We start from the raw sequence: 17,691 nt of genomic DNA, 5'->3' as shown, positions 1-17,691 counted from the left end.
GAAATGGCCTGGCCAGTGTGGCTCAGTGGATTGAGAGGTTCCGGTTCGATTCCCAGTCAGGGCACATGCCGAGGTTGCGGGCGCGATTCCCAGTAGGGGTTATACAGGAGGCAGCCAATCGATGTTTCTCACATTGATGTTTATTTCTCTCTGTTCTAAAAAAATCTATGAAATTATATTTTATAATAAGTAAATGAAGGGTTAAATGATGAAATTGTACAGTAGGGGTGCAAATAACTCTTTATGTTCTTAAATTGGTAAAAAAAAAAAAAATAGCTACCTCATACTTTGTGGACTAGGGTTTATTCATACCTATATACATTCAAAAGGAAGTGTAAATTAAACTGCAGGCATTAATGTTTTTAAGAAATAACTTAAGCCCTGGCCGGTTTGGCGCAGCGGTTGGAGCGTCGGCCTGCGGTACAGAGAGACCGGGGTTCGGTTCCCGCTAAGGGCACGTACCTCGGTTGCAGTTTGTCCCCGGCCCTGGTTGGTCGTGCGGGTGGCAGCCACTCGATGTGTCCTTTCACGTCGATGTTTCTCTCTCTCTCTCCCTCCTGCTCTATCTGAGCAAAAAATGGAAAAATGTCCTCGGGTGAGGATAAAAAAAAAAAAAAAGAAAAGAAATAACTTAAGTATTGAGTTAATCAAGATTGCTAATGATTGCTCTGACTGGTTTGGCTCAGCAGTTGTAGTGTTGGCCCGAGGACCGAAGGGTCTCGGGTTTGATTCCCATTCAAGGGCGAGTACCTGGGTTGCAGGTTTGATCCCAGGCCCCAGTTAGGGTCATGCGTGAGGCAACCATTCGATGTGTCTTTCTCACAACGATGTTTCTCTCTCTCTCCCTCCCTCCCTTCCACTCTATCTAAAAAAAAAAAAATCAGTGGAAAAATATCCTTAGGTGAGGATTAGAAAAAAAAAATATTGCTAATGATTTACAGTATAAATTACATCATAGATTTGATACCTTTGTTTACCAGTAATAATTTTGTCTTGATTAAGTTGATACTCAAAGTTTGGCCAGTCACATTAGAAAGATATCTCAGGAAACCAGAGGTGGTAACCCAAGCACAGCTCAGAGCCCCCAAGCCTAAGGGGGAAGTGAGGAATGAAGGAGAGCACTACACTTAAGATACCACACTGAGCTCAAGTATTGCTAAAGGACTGCTTTGTTACAGTTCTGACACCCTGTCCTAAAATTCATATTCAGTATTCACCTGTAGCAAATTACTTGAGCATAATTTTTATTGTTTTTTCAAGTACCCAAATTATATTAAAGATGAAATTCAACACTTAATATGTACCAAGCACTAAAGATTCAGTGGGGAACAAAGATAGATAAGGTAGAGGTCCCTGCCCTACAGGAATGTAAATCTACTAATTATTATATATTAATATTAATATGTATTAAAGTATTTCTGAGTATAGTCAGTTTGAGTGCATTTTTGTGGAAAATCTTGGCTTTATTGTAGTCTTAAAATCCTAAACTGTCAAGAACCTTCCAGGTGCCTTCAGCTAAGTGAGGTTAGGCACACCAGGCAAAAAGAACAGTGGAACTTCAGTAAGGGGGAGCAGAAATAACAGCTTCTTTCAGGCTTTTGCTTAAATGACACCACTTGGCTACTTCAGAAAATGATGGGTTCATACTTAATGATCAAAGCGTACTTGATAAGTGGGTGGATATTGCTTGATATAGACCCTCATCTTCAAGAAAATGAAACATTGACCTCCTCATAAAAACACAGGAAAACAATATATCTGGGGGTTTTGGTGACACAATAAAGCACCATTTTTAATCACTTTACAGTTTTAGTTTTTTTTTTTTAATTTTTTTCCTTTATTGATTTTAGAGAGAGGAAGTGTGATGGAGAGAGAGATAAAAACATTAATGAGAGAGAACATCAATTAGCTGCCTCCTGCATTGGGGATTGGGCTTACAACTTGGGCTGGTGTTCTGACCAAATCGAACCAGTGACCTCTTGGTGCATGGGTCGGTGCTCAACCACTGAGCCATACCGGCTGGACTCACTTTACAGTTTTAAAACTTGAACAATGAAGTAAGAATTGAAAAGGATGTGTTGCATGGCTGCTTGGAACATCTCTGAAATTACCATATTTGGAAGGGATAAATGACAGAAAAAGGTGACTTGAATGTGAGCTGGGTACTTGCTCCTCTGTTTGGCTTTTTGCCACTGCTGTGAGACCTGTCTAAAATAGACTCTGTCAAGCCCTGGCCGGTTTGGCTCAGCGGTTAGAGCGTCGGCCTGTGGTCCGGAGAGACCTGGGTTCGGTTCCCGCTAAAATAGACTCTGTCAAAATCAAAATCAGATGTCATGTTAATCTCACTAACATTCTCTGGTCCCCTTCCTACCCTAATGAACTTTCAGTGTACTAGTTCCAGATCGCTTCCAAGTATTTGTAATGACTTAGGACCCATTTATTCAGTCATCAGAAATTGATGTTTTCTCAGTAATAAGAGGAACTCACAACCTGTTTGAAAGACAGATCATGATGTCTACTGATAATCTAATATGATGAGTAATGTTACAGGCCATGCACAGAGGTCATGTGCTTCCTCTTTGCATGAGATAGCCCATAGATGCATACAAAGAATCTACAGAGGTGCCAGGGACTACCTTATCTATTTATGTCCCTTTTATATTCTCTCTAGATCCTATAGGAGGTTTTGTTTTATTTTAATTCTTCATTATACATAGGAGGAAACTGAAGAGAAAAATGTGTTGTCATGCAAAGCATCCTTGTAACTTTTCATTTACATAGAAACTTACATTCCATGACTGCTAGTTATTTCTTTTGCAAACCATCATGAATGGTCAATAGATTCTAGTCTAGAAAATTTACTTAAAAAGCATCCTCTCTTGGTCAGGGTGACTCAGTGGATTGAGAGTCATCCCATGCACCAAGAGGTCGCTGGTTTGATTCCTGGTCAGGGCACATGCTAGGATTGCTGGCTCAATTCCCAGTACGTAGTGTGTAGGAGGCATCCAATCGATGTTTCTCTCTCTCCTTCTCTCTTCTCTCTCTAAAAAATCAGTAAAAACATATATTTTTTTTAAATGCACCCTCTTTCTGACTGTGACCTTCATAGATCTATACCATTGACCTTCAAAGATTGGTCTCAGTTACTGAGTGGTTATTGCCAGCACTGATTAATCATTACCCTTTGTAATGAGATTTCTTTAGCTTCTAGTCCCTACTTTTTTTTTTTTTTAATTTTTTTTTTCTTTTTTGTTCAGATAGAGTGAGAGTGAGAGAGAGAGAGAAACATCGACATGGAAGGGACACATTGAGTGGCTGCCACCCGCACGACCAACCAGAGCCGGGGACAAACTGCAACCGAAGTACGTGCCCTTAGCGGGAACCGAACCCGAGTCTCTCTGGACCGCAGGTCAACGCTCTAACCGCTGAGCCAAACCGGCCAGGGCTAGTCCCTACTTTTTTACTGTTCTACATTAAATACTAACCACAATCCAAATCTTCATCCTTCATTTCTTTGCCCTTCTGAATGCTGCCACTTAAAAATTTGTCGTTTAGCCCAGCTGGTGTGGCTCAGTGGATTGAGCATTGTCCCATGGACTGAGTGGTCCTGGTTCGATTCCCGGTGAGGGCACAAGCCGGAGTTGTGGGCTCAATCCCCAGTAGGGGATGATGCAGGAGGCAGCCAATCAATGTTTCTCTCTCACATCGATGTTTCTATCTCTTTCTCCCTTCCTCTCTCTATAAAAATACCAATAAATTTTTTTTTTAATTTTTTAGATTTGTCGTTGACATAAAAGCACAGGCTTCTACACTTAAAAGAGATTTTATTAGTTTAACACCATAATTGCATAAAGAAATGAAGTCTTAGATATGTGAAGTAACTTGTCCAAAGGTGTGTTAGTGGCAGAGTATGTACTCAAACCTAATTTGTAGGCTACTCTCCTGCTTACATATATGCTTTCCCAGGTCCTATCTTCTTACCAGAGCACAATACTATACCTCCTTACTATTTTCAGCCTCTGGTTTTTGGTGAAACTATAAAACTTTTCCCATTCTTCCAGATCTTTAGGATAAAGATGCCTAAATCTGTTTTTGCTCTGACCACTTAATGTAGTCCCTTGCCCACAGGACTTTTTTCCATTTGGATGTTCTAATTTCCAGTTCCAGACCTAAACTACCTACCACCTTCCTTCTCTAACTTCCTCCTCAGCTTATTTCCAATAGTGACAGCACCATTCTTTTGTAGACTCAGAACCTTGGTGGTAGTGGTGAATCAGTCCTTTCCTCTCTCCCTCTTCTTACCATCACCACACTAATACTCATTTTTCCTCCTCTAGTATCACATGTGTCCAGATTCTTTGCATTTTCTTTTTCTAGATGATTTCACTGCTTCTCTAGTCTTTTTTTTTTTTTTTTTTTAAATCCTCACCCGAGGATATTTTTCTTTTTTTTTTTTTTTTATCCTCACCCGAGGACATTTTTCGAGGACATTTTTCGATATTTTGTTCAGATAGAGTGAGAGGGAAAGAGAGAGAGAGAGAAACATCGACGTGAAAGCGACACATCGAGTGGTTGCCACCCACACGACCCAACCAGGGCCGGGGACAAACTGCAACCAAGGTACGTGCCCTTAGCGGGAACCGAACCCCGGTCTCTCCGGACCGCAGGCCAACGCTCTAACCGCTGAGCCAAACCGGCCAGGGCTGGATATTTTTCCATTTTTTGTACAGATAGAGTGGGAGGGGGAGAGAGAGAGAAACATTGACGTGAAGGGACATAATCGAGTGGCTGCCACCCGCACGACCGACCAGGGCCGGGGACAAACTGCAACCGAGGTACGTGCCCTTAGTGGGAACCGAACCCGGGTCTCTCCAGACCGCAGGCCGGCGCTCTAACCGCTGAGCCAAACTGGCCAGGGCTGCTTCTCTAGTCTTTTGACCTCCCAAAAGTGACAGGTGTTTTGAGGCTGACTCTACCAATTACTAAGCAAACTTATGAACTGTCAAAGACTCAGTTAGTTGATCTATAAAGTGGGGTAGTAGCGATCTTAAAGTGTTGTGAAGATTAATTGAAATAGAATATAAACTTTCAATTATAAAGTCTAACCTATAGATAGATGCTCAGTAAATATTGTGGAATGAATAAATGTTAGTTCCCTTCATTTTATAGCCATAATGAGTATAAGTTTGAAGAAATTTTTTTTTTCTTAACTAAACTATAAAAAGAGTAGATGTTAAATACTTGAAGATTAAAAAAAAATGGTTGTTAGTATCTCCTTTTCTCTATGGTCACATCACACTAGGTGTAGAACTTTTTTGTTTTGGTTGGTCTATTTTTGTTTATAACAGTCTTGAAAGTATACAATTCCGTGTTTTTTTGTATATTCACATAGTTATGCAACCATTACCACTATCTAATTTTAGAACATTTTTATTATTCCAAAAAGAAACTCCATATGCATTATGTCACTCCCGTAAGTCCTGGCAACTACCTATTTTCTGTCTGTGTGAATTGGCCTGTTCTGGCCATTTTATACAAATGGAATAAAATAACATGTGGCCTTTTGTGTCCAGCTTCTTTCACTTAGCATAATGTTTTCAAGGTTCATTCATGTTTTAGCTTCATTTATTTTGGCTGAATAATATTTTGTTGTATGGGTAGGCCACATGTTGTTTACCTGTTCATAACTTTGTAGACTTTTGGGTTGTTTCCATTGGGGCTGTATGTATAAAGTTACTATGAACATTTGAGTACAAGATTTTTGTTGTTGTTTTTATTTTTTATCCTCACCTGAGGACATTTTTGCACTTATCTTCAGATAGAGCTGGAGGGAGAGAGAGAAACATCGATGTGAGAGACATCGATAAGCTGCCTCCTGCATGCTCCTACTAGAAATTGAACCTACAACCCAGGCATGTGCCCTGACTGGGAATCTAACCCGGACCTCCCAGTCCATGGGATGACGCTCAATCCACTGAGCCATGCCGGCCGGACTCAGTACAAATTTTTATGTGGATATATATTTTCAGTTCTTTGAATATATGCCTAGGAATAGAATTAGTGTAGAATCTTTAGTTGGTAAAGCAAATAATTTTCATTTCAAAGCGGAGAATTCATGGTGAGCGAACTAAAGGTTCTTATTTAAGGTGTTTCCTTCTATGTTGGTTCCTTAAAATTGAAATTCTTTGCACCGGACCTCACAGAGCACTGTTTTTCCCAGTCATGGAAACCAACAGAAAAGCAAGAGCCTGCAATCAGAAAGGATCAGAAGCAGTACAAATACCCCCACATAACAAATGATGCTTTTATAAGCATAGAGTAACAAAATAACCCCCAATTTCAGTGGTTTACTCTCAGAAAAACATTAATTTCATTCACTTTATATGAGGTTCACTGCAAGATCAGAAAGAGAGAACTCTCCTGAAGGGATGCAAATTAAGGAACAGTTGGATTAAGGCAAACACATTCACGAAAAGTATCCTATCCTCTGCTCTAGAGCATGAGCCTTTAGTGTGAGAGTAAGAACGTTTCTGTGTTCTCTCAGCCATCCACTATCCCAGCGCAAAGTGAACTGAAAGGGAAAGGGGGGTCTGGAACAGTTTACCAAATATTTCCATTCAGTTCAGGAGCAGGTTTCAAGTACTGCTTTTACCTTCATAGAAAGCCATGGCAAGGGTAAAAATGTCTTTGAAGTAGAGCTTGGCATTGATCATCATATGATCAGTCACACAGAGGACACTAATTACTCTCTTTTGTTTTTCAGTGAACGAGATAATTGGGAGAGACATGTCCCAGATATCTGTTTCCCAAGGAACAAGGGTAAACAGACAGGCTCCCCTCCCTGGTCCCGATTCCCTGGATTTAGGAAGATCTGATGAGCTCTGACAGTGCTCACTGCAACCTTGCATCCACCACCACCACCACCACCATGTATTTCTCAGTATGTTTCTCTCCTCGGACCTTGAGTTTCCAACATGCAGCCTTCAGGACTGGTGCCAGGAGTTGGGGTCACTGTGGGGAAGGCAGCATTACTCCACCTCATGCCTTGGGTAGATTTTGTAAAAGAACAGGAACAGCATAGACCCTGTTTGAGCTTTGGGGAAATGAGCTTTCCTTTTTATTTTTGAATAGGATACTTTTATATGATGGATGGGTGCTTTGAGTGTGAATGCAGCAGGGTCTTCATTTCAGAGGTGCTGCTTTTGCAGGTGGCCTGGTTGCTTAGCTAGGATTGGTGATTTGTATTGCTTTATGGTCATTTGAAGGACCCTTTAGCTTTAATGATATTTTAAAAATAGTAACTTTTGATAAAACCTTTCATAGGCAAACATTAAAGAAAAAGAAATTTCTCCCAAGCTCACACCTATGCCTCAGAAACTCAGCATGTGTCCTGAAACCTTTCATAGATTCATAGGAAATAAAGCCAAATGTAGCTCATACCTCCATAAAAGTAAACTGTTAGATAAAATGAGAAGAGACCATTCCAATCATTGAAGTGTTGGAATATTAAATGACATTCCAGAGCATAGCCTTTTTGTAAGTTTCTAGATAGTCTTTCTGCAGTCTCTCCATTCTGACTCCATGTTGAAATTGCTTTTTTCCTCCAGGGCCTTAGGTAAGATAGCTACTTATAAGGTAACTTTGAAAGGTGAGGTTTTAGCTTGGTAGCTTTAATTTCCTGGCATCCTACAAACAAGTGCTCTTCCCTTTTGTGTCTTTTTCCAAGGGGAAGCATTAGCGTTTGGCTGCTCTGTAACCTTTGAAGCCAGTCTCACGATGATTTAGGCAACTTTGCTGGTTCTAACTTATCTCTAGGGGCCAGGCTGTGTCAGGAGCTAAGCACAAATGAGCTACAGTTCAGAAGAAGAGCAGAGAAAATGTAAGACTCTAGGTAGGAAGCTTTTAAGATTCACACTTAGACCAAAGGCTTACCCCTCATTCTGTTTACAGCCTAAAATGATTCTGGCCTACTCTGTTCTCTCTGCACGGGCTAAAAACCAGCCTTTTCCCAAAAAGGCATTGAGGCAAATCCAAAAATGAGGTAGCATCATGGACCTGACCCTACAGACCAAAGATGTCCTGGTACTGCTGCAGGTGAGACTGGCGCACAAGGCAGGGCCAGCAAGAAACTCTAGCCTGCTGTCTACCAAAGGAGGTGCCCAACTTGGGTGCTTTTTTCAGTACCCACCCTTTCCCCTCCCATTAATGGAATACGTTACTTGGTCCAAGGCCTGGGCCTTTTTCAAAGCTCCTGAAATTTGCAGTGTTTTCATATGAAATAATGTACTTTCATTTATCAGAAAGCAAAATTTTTGAGTGCCTACTATGTGTGCTGGGCTAGTCAAAGGTTTGATGCTGTTATTTCAGAGGATTGTGGGTCCTAGATGCCAGGATTCTCTACTGAGGCCAAGTGAGCCCTGGGCAGAGGGAGTTGGCTCACTGCCCACCACCTGTAGTCACCCAGATAGGAGTGACCCTATTGACCCAGGGATGAGGAAGTATGGTCTCCCCCCCCCCCCCCTTCTTTAAACGATGTTTTAGATTTCTCCCTTAAAACTAGTTAAGAAGAATGTCTGTCCTTCAGCAAATCACTCGTCTCTCTTGGAGCTGGATGTTTTCATTGAAAGTGAGATTTGTGTCAGTGTGGATAGTGAGATTTTTCAGGGCTATAGTTGGAAGCCCACAGCTTCCTTTGGAAGTTTTGAGGGCCTTGCCAACAAGATGAAGTTCCAGAGAGCTGGCCAGACTTGCCCCCACCTTCTTGTCCCTGATATAACTGCCTCACATGGGTTTCTTGCAAGAGTTCCCATTGTAGGATCCCTTGGGGGTTGTCCTGCTGTCTTGAAGAATAAAAGCCTCTATGATCCAGAGTTGCTATGCACCAAATTTTGATGCCTTTTAAATACCTTGATGCCTGTAGCACTAGAAATGCTTTCCTATTTAAAATAAAAGTTTAATTTTAAAATACAGCTTTGTATACTATGTAAGCAGTTTTGTATTAGCTTTGTAAAAGCTTTGGTGTAAGAGTCAGTATTTTTTGGCCTTGTAGATAAAGACTTACATTTTTGTGCAACATAGTGATGTTAAAGCACACATCCAATGGACTATGCAAACTGAGTTCTCATAGCAGCACTGAGCAACTGGGTATGTACTAGCACCCACCCCTGTACCCCTCCAGCTCATGCGTGATCTTGGGTTAAGGAATGGGATGAGCAGCCTTCTGCTTACTGGAGATGCACAAAGAAACATGGCTGAAAACAGCCTTAAAATGAACAGCTGTCTCCAGGATCACATGTGGTGCTGCTGCCTGGGGTGCAGCCCACTGCTGCCCAGGGCTAGTCACTATCATCAGAGCTCTGCTGGGTCTGGCTATGAAGCTGTTTGTGATACTCAGAACAGATGATCATCTTTAAGGCTCACATGGGCTCAAATTGAAACCTTGTATTTCATAAAATGGATGATGTTCAGTTAAGGAACTGGTTTTCAGTTATTAACTGTTTACAGCACTCAGGATTGTGTTTTCTTGTACATTTTGTATTTTAAGACTTTTTATAGGAGTACAGTGCTCCTTACACAAATACAAAGGGAAGAGCCAGCAATTCAGGCTCCTCAGTTACAGTGCTGAAATAATAAACGATGACAGGTCAACAGTCTCCTTGAAATCTGCCTGAGTTTTCCTCTGCTTGGGGCTGGAATGGAGCCCCTCACCCTAGGGGCCAAAGCTAAGGGCACTTCAGCTTTTAAAAAGTCCACGTGGTTAGGAACCTTTGCTTATTTTATGGAGAAGGTAGAGTTCCAAATTCCTTCTGAAGCTTCAGTTCTGCATTCTCTAATGAGTGCAAAGGACATTCCAGGGTGTCTGCTGAGTTCAGGACAACTGGCCTGCCCAAGGTGTGCACAAAAAGTAGCCAGAAAGTCCCCTTTAAAATTCAAGCCTGAGTTTTTATGTGAGGGCCTCCTGCCCCCTGGTGTCCTCTGGGGATACTGCAGTACAATCCATCAAAACAGCCTGGGGTTTTGGCATCTGATATTCCTTGTGTCAAGTGGGAGGATCTGGCACCCTTAGGTGGGACCACTCCTGGCACAGTGTGGCCACTAAGGTCCAAGTATCCTGAGGGCTGGGGCCAGCACTCTCTGTTTCTCTGCTCCCCCACCACTGGGATCTTTATTCAGAAGCTCCCAGGAGTCGTATATTGAAGGCACCAAGGCTTACATTTTTAAAGAGAAGGCAAGCCTGCTGTGGATGTCAGCCCCACAGCAACTGTGTGCATGGGCCATAGCCAGAACAGACCAAAGGCTCTGTAGGTGCTACTCAAGAGGCCCAGGTCTCAGGCCATTGGGAGCAGGGTAGCACCATTCCACCCCCAGCCCTGCATGCAGGATCCAGCCATCAACTTTGGGGTGAACAGCAGAGCAATAAATGGGGGATGGAGCTGGGGCTTGAGCTCCTCTGAGTGTCTTCAGAAAGAAGCCACCAGGTTGAGGGCACTGGTTCTCTGGATGCAGGAGAGGCATGTTAGCTGAGGACATCAGCCAGTTCTTACCTTCTGACTCCCTCACCTACAAACACACCCAGTCTTTGGGGGCCTGTAGCACAGTGCGAGGTGGGTCACCAACAGGCATCAGGCTGGTGTAGTCATCAGGGGCTAGCTGCAGAAGGGACAGAGATTTAGAACAGGGATCTCTAGGCTCAGCCAGGTCCCCAAACCCTCTGGTCACACCTCACCTGGTAGGCCTGAAAAATGCTGAGCAGATCCTTCATACCAGCTATGTATGGGACACCCTGCATACGGACCAGGGCTCCTGGCTGGGATAACATTGAGGTAGGAGCAGAGGCCAGGGCAGCAGGGGACGTGGTGAGGTAGCCCACAGTGGTGGGGGAAACAGGGGGGCTAGGGTGGGAAAGGGAGGGTTTTAGTACAGTCCTACTAGTTGTCTAGACCAAGACCTTCCTCCCTCTTCCCTTGCCTCTGCCTTATGCTTAGTTCATTTCAGTTCCTTCTCCCTGAAACCCTGGCCTCTACATCATCTCCATTCTAGTTTGTAGATGGCATCAGCCAGCCCACACCTGTCACTCCCTTATTTCACAGACCTTGGGTTATCTGGCCCAGGAAGGGGATCATGACTCTCTTCCAAACCAGGACGGGGGCAAGTCTATGCATTTCTCTTAGCAGCAGGGTACCTGGGGTAGTAAGCTGTGTAGTTCATGTAGAGTTGAGTGGCTGGCCCTGGGTAGTAGGCAATGGGAGTGGGGGCAGCAGGCACCCTGGCAGCTGGGAGCAGAGCAGAAGAGGGATAGAGAGCTGCCGTCTCATTGGGAATGAGTGTTGGGGTGGCTTGGAAGGTGGCGTAGGCTGGTGGCGAGAGGCCTAGAGGCAGAAGTAGAGAGCACATCTGCAGGGAGCCTGGCATTGCCCTGGGTGGGGCAACCAGAAAGAAATCCCCACTTTAGACAGGTTATAACAGCCTGGCACCCATATGCCTCTTTCTTTCCCAGCCCTGGGACACTCACAGGGCAGTTTGCAGGGTGGAGGAGACATGCCACTGCGGCCCAAAGTGCCCCCCATCAGCACACGGCTCATTTCGTCTGTGGAGCAGGGAACCACTTCGACGTAGCGTTCCTTCATCACTTTTTTATGGCACCGCTGAGCAGCAGCTAAGGCCCGCTCTGCTGACGTCATCTGGATGAAGGCATCACCGGAGGGCCGGCCCTGTGCACACTCATCTTATAAGCAATCTATCCTGTTAACAAGTGTGCCTTACTCCCCGCTACATACTCCTTCCTATTATGTGTGTCTCCCTATGGCAGCAGCCTCACCTGCTGGTTAAGCACCATGTGTACACCATGGGGCCGGATGTCAGCTGCTGCCTCCCCCAGAAAGCTCAGGATGTCTTCAATGGTGGCTGTGTAGGGCAGGCCTCGAAGACGCACACAGTCTCTCCCAGTCCCAGCTACCAGTGGGAAGGGGATGGGCAGCAGTGGAGCAGTTAGTGTGGGAAGGAGTGGGCTGGATGCATAACGGTTAAGGACCTAGTAAGGAAGGCAGCAATAGGCTGGTCATGCCAAGAAGGGCAGGGACACGGGGAGGGGGAGGCGTGTGGAAGGGGCACCCTGGAGAAGCACATGGGGGTGGGGTATCCCTGGGTGCTCACCTGCTGCACCTCAGCTGCAGTGCTCCGGAAGAGTTCAATGTATCGCTTACCCAGCATGCCCTTGTGCCTGCGCAGTGCAGCCTGTGCCACCCCCTCACAGGCAAAGAGTGCAAAGGCATCACCAGTGGGCCGGCCGTCAGGGTGGCGCACAAAGAGCAGCCCATCAGCACCCCCAGTCACTGGGCACTCTGGCCCCAGGAAGTCTAGCACGTCTGCTGGCCCAGCCGAGAAGGGCAGTCCCCGCAATCGTAGGATCACTTGGTCTTCCCGTGACAGGAAACGAGCCACCTCTAGTGATGTACCTTGGTGGGAGTGGCATGGGAGTCAACTACTGACTTCATTCATACCCTTCTAACTACCCATCCACACCAGGCACATGGGAGCAGAAAGGCAAGGGGTGGTGGGGAAGTGGGACAACAGTCAAGAACCAGAAAGAGGTAGGGGCTGCTGGGGCACAACTCACCCCCTGCAATCTTTACAAACTCCTCTCCTGTTGCTTTATATACCTGTAGGTATAATGGGGACAGTCCATGGGTCTCAGGCCTGGCTGGTCTCAGCTCTGCTCTGCTCCACTCCTGGCCCAAAGCCCTACCTCAATATAGCGGATACCCATATGGTGCTTGTGTCTCTGCAATGCTAGGTCCCGGTGCTCGCTGTCCACAAAGCGGATAAGGGCCTCACCATTTCTGCGGCCCTGGGCATTGAGGCAGAGTGCTACACCACCCCTGTAGAGCCAGTGCTGTGTTAGTACCTCCTGCATAGGCCTGCCCTCCTGGGCCCACCCATCCTGCTGCACCCACCGGGCAATGTTGAGCCCTTTGAAGAAGCGAGCCACGTCCTGGTCTGATGACTGCCAGGGCAGCCCACGGGCCCGAACCACAGTCTCACTGTCCACCACATCGGCCTTGCTACTGTTGGGGGAAGTCCCAGGGTCAGAGCTGTCCAACTCTTGTCAGCCCCATCCCTACCCTGTACTCACCAAGGTCCGGTCTCATATTTCTGCTTTACCACCTCAGGCTTCGAAAATAATTGACCTGAGAAGAGATGGCATGGGGGTCAGCAGGGTCTGGTGGAGGGTATCTCACCACTAAACTATATAAAACGAGGACAATTGAAGAGGAGGTGACAAAGGGGCTTGCACCTTATGGTTTCTCAGAAAAGATAAGAACTAGGGAAGGGGACTTTAAGGAATTAACAGGCAGGCATTTACCCAGCCCTGAGAGAAAACAGGTGACAGGTGGTGAAAGGAACCTTACCACTGGGCCCTTCAAGCAGGTGGAGAATGACAGCTACCATTGTCTTCACTTCCCAGACCCCAAAGTCATCCTCTGTGGCATCTGTCTCCAGCCCCAACTCTATGAACAGAGAAATAAATAATAATGAGGAAATCCCAGCATGAGAGGCCCTGGGGCAACCAGTATGAGCACTATGACTGGTCTCACCTAGGTCCAAGTCCCCTACATAAACACATGTAGAATCCCAACAAGCACATTTGTTTTGGCCCTGCTCATGTATGCCCTTACAGATCCCCCAGTCCAGACATATGCAGACATATGTTCATGTTCCAAATGTGCCCCACCACAGACACAGAGAAGTGCACTTAAGGACTCAGCAGATAATGCCAATTGTATATGTTCATATAACCCACCAGCATGCATACTCAGATACATACAGCCTATCAATGCCCCTCCATTCTAACCCCTCTGAATCACAGGTACCCTGTGCCATGGTGGCCACGGTGAGGTCCCTGGCAAGGCGGGCGCTTGGGTGCTGCACATGGAACTCTCTGCGGAGGTCGTAGAAGGAGAAGAAGGTGTCGGGGAGTACCAGGTTCTGGGAGCACATGTGAGTAGGGATGAATAGACAAAACTGAGCTGCCCTGCCCACCTCCACAATAATGAATGGCCTGGGAACCCTGCCACATGTTATGGTTTCAGTGGCATACCTTCCTGGAGGCCTCAGGATGCAGGACCTGTCGCAGTAGCTGTTGCCCATCAGTGCAGAGCATGTAGGGGCCCCCGCCCAGCAGAGCCACATCCCCGATCACCAGCTGTGAGAACTAGAGAGAGAGAGAGAGACAGTGCAGGCATAAAGAAAGGGCACAGGCTGCAAAGCTGGTTCAGCCAGATGTTCAGCCCTACCCTGCTTGGGGAGTAGGTAGCCATGCCTGTTGGACCTGGCTTTGTGTTCCCATTCTTCCCCAGTCCACCATCACCTTCTCCAGGCCAACAGGGGGCAGTTACATATCACCCAAGCCCCCACTGCACACAGTCCAGGAGTCTGGAGTGGGGCCAGAGCAAACACCTGGTGGAGTGGGACAAGCAGGTGGGAAGGGGCGGGGCAAAGCAGGTTAAACCTGTCCCTGACCAGGCACCACCCTCAGACAGGTGGGAGAGGCCCAGTCCTGCCTGAGGGCCATTTGTCTCATGGTCAATGGCAGCCCCACCTCCAGGTCTGACCAACCAAGGGGGAGAGAAATTCCAAGGACAGAGCTCCACACCTGGACGCCAGGGGCAGCATGAGCTTTGACCCACACCCTATCGACCGGCTGGCCCTTAGCTGTTTGCTCATAGAGGGGGTGGCACTCCTGAAACTGCCCAGCCCCTCCCCCAGTCTCCATCCTGGCTGGAGAACAGGTATAAGCACTAAACACGGCCCCAAGAACCTCCCCCTGCCAACTCTTCACTGAGATTGGCAGAGCAAGGCAACCCAGCTCTCCTTCAGCACACTCCCCAAGTGGGGTTTAGCCTGAAAGTCCTTCTGGAACAGACTAGGTTCAAACATCTTTGTGCCTCCATTTCCTCATCAGGAACCACCAGAGTTGTTGGAAAATTAAAGAATTTGTACGTGTAAAGCACTTACACTCATACTCAATGGTCAGGCACGGGTTGAGCGCAGTAGTGAAGATCAAAAGGAAACAGCAATGGGAACAGCCTCCCACTTCAGCCAGGGTCAGGAGGCAACCATAGGCCTTTGCTCTCGGGAGGCAGGTAGCCTCCAGGCGGGGTCAGGACAGCGCCCACGCCTGGCCAGCCAGCTGGGGCAGGCCTAAACGGGCAGCTTACACCTGGCAGCGCCTGCCTATGGGGTAGACACCGCCCTACGCCCCCGCTCCAGCGTCTCCCAGGCCGGTGGGTGGGTCAAAGAAGTAGCAAGCGGCAGGTGACCTATGACCAAGCCCAGGCCCCTTGGCCCATTAGGCTTCCGGCTACTGTTCTGGGAGACCTGGCTGGGCAGGTTCCCAGAGGCGTCTCAGTCTCAGCCTCGCTCCCTCACTGGCCAGGGATTCTGGGAAGGGTCTTGCGGCCTCCATCCCCACCCCTCAATAGGGTGGATCTGGAAAGGCTGAGAAGACGCCCCCAGAAATGGCCGGCATTCACGGACACGGGCACACACGGGAGTCGATGAAAGTTTCAAACAACAGGAACCCGTCCTACTGCCCCGGCCAGTTAGTCGCGGCGCATCAGGCCTCGCCTCCTGCCGCTTCTTCCGCGGAGAAATGTTCCTGGGGTCCGGCAGTGTCTCCACCCAACCGGCCCAGGGCGCTCACCTGCTGCAGCACCTTGTCCAGCGGTTCGGCCCGCGCCAGGCTGTCGGCGCTCAGGCCACTCGCCTCGCGGCACTGCGGACTCAGTGCGGCCGCCTCGGCGCGAATCAGTGACTTGTGCAGCGTCCCCACCTGCGAGCCGCGGGGTAAACCGATCAACCACTGCGACCCTCGGATCGTGAAGATCTCTGGGGACCACACCACCCCCTTCCCACCCTACCTGGCGGCTCCTCGGCTCCACCACTTGCCACACTAGCAGGATTAAGTCGGTCTCATCGGAGCCCAGATCCGGCCCCAGTGCACCGGCCGTGGCCCCGAACAGTACGACCAGGGCTCCAGGCTCTGGGCGGGGGTCCGTGGCAGAGTCTGCGGCAGGGTTCGGGCCCGGGGGCGGTGGCTGGGGTGGCGCCGGAGTCATGGCCACAGAGGAAGGGGGCGCTGGGCCACACACACGCGGACCGACGAGGCGCACGCACTCACCGACCGACGGCAGGCGTGGATCAGCTTGGGCGGGACATCGTGTGTCGGGGCGGTACCTGCGGCCCGGCTGGCGCAGTGGGCGCTGCAGAGACCCGCCCGCAGCGCCCGGCAAGGCGGGGCGGCTACCGCCCCAGCCTTCTCTGGGCGAGTTACCTGTCGGCCCTACGGGCCACGTGACAGAGGGCGGCTCTGGGAGCGGTGAAGGGGAAGGCCGCTAGAACCTAGCCCTGGACGCGCGCGCTCACACGCCCCCGCCTGAGCGTGTTTAGGACCGAGACTCCCATTCCCCCAGCCGGCTGATTTCTGGGGCGACCTCCTTCTTTTTCTCCTCCACTACCCCACCATGAGGCCTCCGCCAAGAAAAGGGGCAAAACTAGAAGTTGTAGGGGTAGCAACGGCCGGTCTGGGGGTGACAGAAGTCACCAAAGGTCAAAGGGGCGGTTAGACTTACCGGGTATCACCCAAAGGCCTGTGGGGGGATCACCAGCGGTAGACTGGGGTTGGGGTTGGGGTGGGGTGTAATCCTGAGGTAGTTAGAGCCGTGGGGCAGGAGGGTGTCATTAGAAGTCACAGGGCAGATCTTGCCCATACAGGTGGGAAGGCCAGGCCTTAGCCTGGCTCCAGGAAGTGCCCGCGGTGCCAAAGTACGTTCGGAGGTGCGCAGGCCTCCGTGTTGCGTAAGGAGGAGGCACCCTCACCCTCCTTAGCTCCCGAGAGTGGCACTCTAGACCGGGCTAAGCCGGACGGTCTGGCCTGGAGCGTCACCCCTACCCCACGTGGGGACTCCAGTTTGTTTTTGTAGCCCTACCCCTTTGACGAGGGACCTGTTGCCTAAAGATGTGAATGTGCTGGTGGGTGGAGAACAGCGGCAAAAGTGTAATGTGCACGTGCGGACTGCAGAACCTCTTATCCGGGACCAACATCCCAATTCGGACAGCCCCGCATGGAGAGCTCCCAGTATCCTTTCGCCTCGTCGATCTTGGTGAGGCTCCTTTACGGCGAGTTTCCAGGTCGCCCGGGACTTCCCCCAATTTTCCCATGTATTGAGAAACTGAGTAAGAATCCGGCGGGAAGAAGGGACTCCAGGAACCAAGACAGGACGGAGCCTAAACTGAGGCGGGAGCCTCACCTCCTGATTTAGGAACAGCAGGGCGCTGCTTAAGGACCTTGGGACAGTGAAAGAGCCCGGGGTGGAGAGGGCCTCCGAGAACTTGCCCACTGAACCCACACTGCAGTGAGTCCCCACTCGAAGGATAAAGGCTGAGGAGCCTGGGTTGGAAGTGATTTGCACCGGGACACGGCGGCCTGCAGGAAGTGGGAAGTAGACAGTTCTTCCAGAGGCTTCCAGCGACCAGCATTTTTCCCTTGGGGTGTAGTGGTGTGTTCACGCGCGGCTGCCCCTCTGTGAACCGCCCACAGGGCCTGTCCGCTTGTTCCCACCCCCGAAACGCTAAGCCAATTAGGGCCGGGGGAGGGGGAAACAACGCTTTTGGAGCCTCGCCCCCCTCGAG

The 17,691-nt window shown here is 48.7% G+C and overlaps 2 protein-coding genes across 4 annotated transcripts in view; one reads left to right on the top strand and one right to left on the bottom strand.

The window, feature by feature from the left end:
- Nucleotides 1-7,317, top strand: part of NFATC3 (nuclear factor of activated T cells 3) — a 133,522-nt gene extending 126,205 nt beyond the window's left edge. The window contains exon 10 of one of the 2 annotated variants that reach the window (XM_036275777.1): nt 6,764-7,317. In XM_036275777.1, the coding sequence (XP_036131670.1) occupies nt 6,764-6,885 (122 nt within the window). In that variant the 3' untranslated portion in view covers nt 6,886-7,317. The remainder of the gene's footprint in view (nt 1-6,763) is intronic. The other variant, XM_036275781.1, reaches the window with a different exon arrangement.
- A 3,243-nt stretch (nt 7,318-10,560) lies between these two features.
- ESRP2 (epithelial splicing regulatory protein 2) lies at nt 10,561-16,141 on the bottom strand. Of its 2 annotated transcripts, XM_036275783.1 has the most exons (15): nt 15,921-16,141; nt 15,704-15,832; nt 14,099-14,212; nt 13,872-13,986; nt 13,410-13,508; nt 13,133-13,187; nt 12,954-13,064; nt 12,746-12,878; nt 12,617-12,659; nt 12,154-12,455; nt 11,819-12,031; nt 11,513-11,711; nt 11,183-11,369; nt 10,727-10,892; nt 10,561-10,650 (listed from the first exon to the last, which is right to left on the bottom strand). In XM_036275783.1, exons 1-15 carry the CDS (start codon nt 16,116-16,118, stop codon nt 10,561-10,563), a joined length of 2,154 nt encoding a protein of 717 aa, XP_036131676.1. In that variant the 5' UTR covers nt 16,119-16,141. The 2 variants fall into 2 exon arrangements, with proteins under 2 accessions (XP_036131676.1, XP_036131675.1); XM_036275782.1 differs by having other exon boundaries at nt 12,746-13,064.
- Between the last annotated feature and the right edge of the window lie 1,550 nt (nt 16,142-17,691).

The sequence above is a fragment of the Molossus molossus genome, unplaced genomic scaffold, assembly GCF_014108415.1.
Source record: "Molossus molossus isolate mMolMol1 unplaced genomic scaffold, mMolMol1.p scaffold_m16_p_21, whole genome shotgun sequence".
Classification (NCBI taxonomy): domain Eukaryota; kingdom Metazoa; phylum Chordata; class Mammalia; order Chiroptera; family Molossidae; genus Molossus; species Molossus molossus.
This window is presented reverse-complemented; position numbering and strand designations above follow the sequence as displayed.

What these genes read in the sequence shown, in the direction of transcription:
- ESRP2 (XM_036275782.1), bottom strand. Translation starts at nt 16,118, where the DNA reads ATGACTCCGGCGCCACCCCAGCCACCGCCCCCGGGCCCGAACCCTGCC. An exon ending in TGGAGCCGAGGAGCCGCCAG is followed by an intron (nt 15,833 to 15,920) that starts GTAGGGTGGGAA and finishes CGCGGCTCGCAG; the next exon opens with GTGGGGACGCTGCACAAGTC. An exon ending in TACACAGCTTACTACCCCAG is followed by an intron (nt 10,893 to 11,182) that starts GTACCCTGCTGC and finishes TTCCCACCCTAG; the next exon opens with CCCCCCTGTTTCCCCCACCA.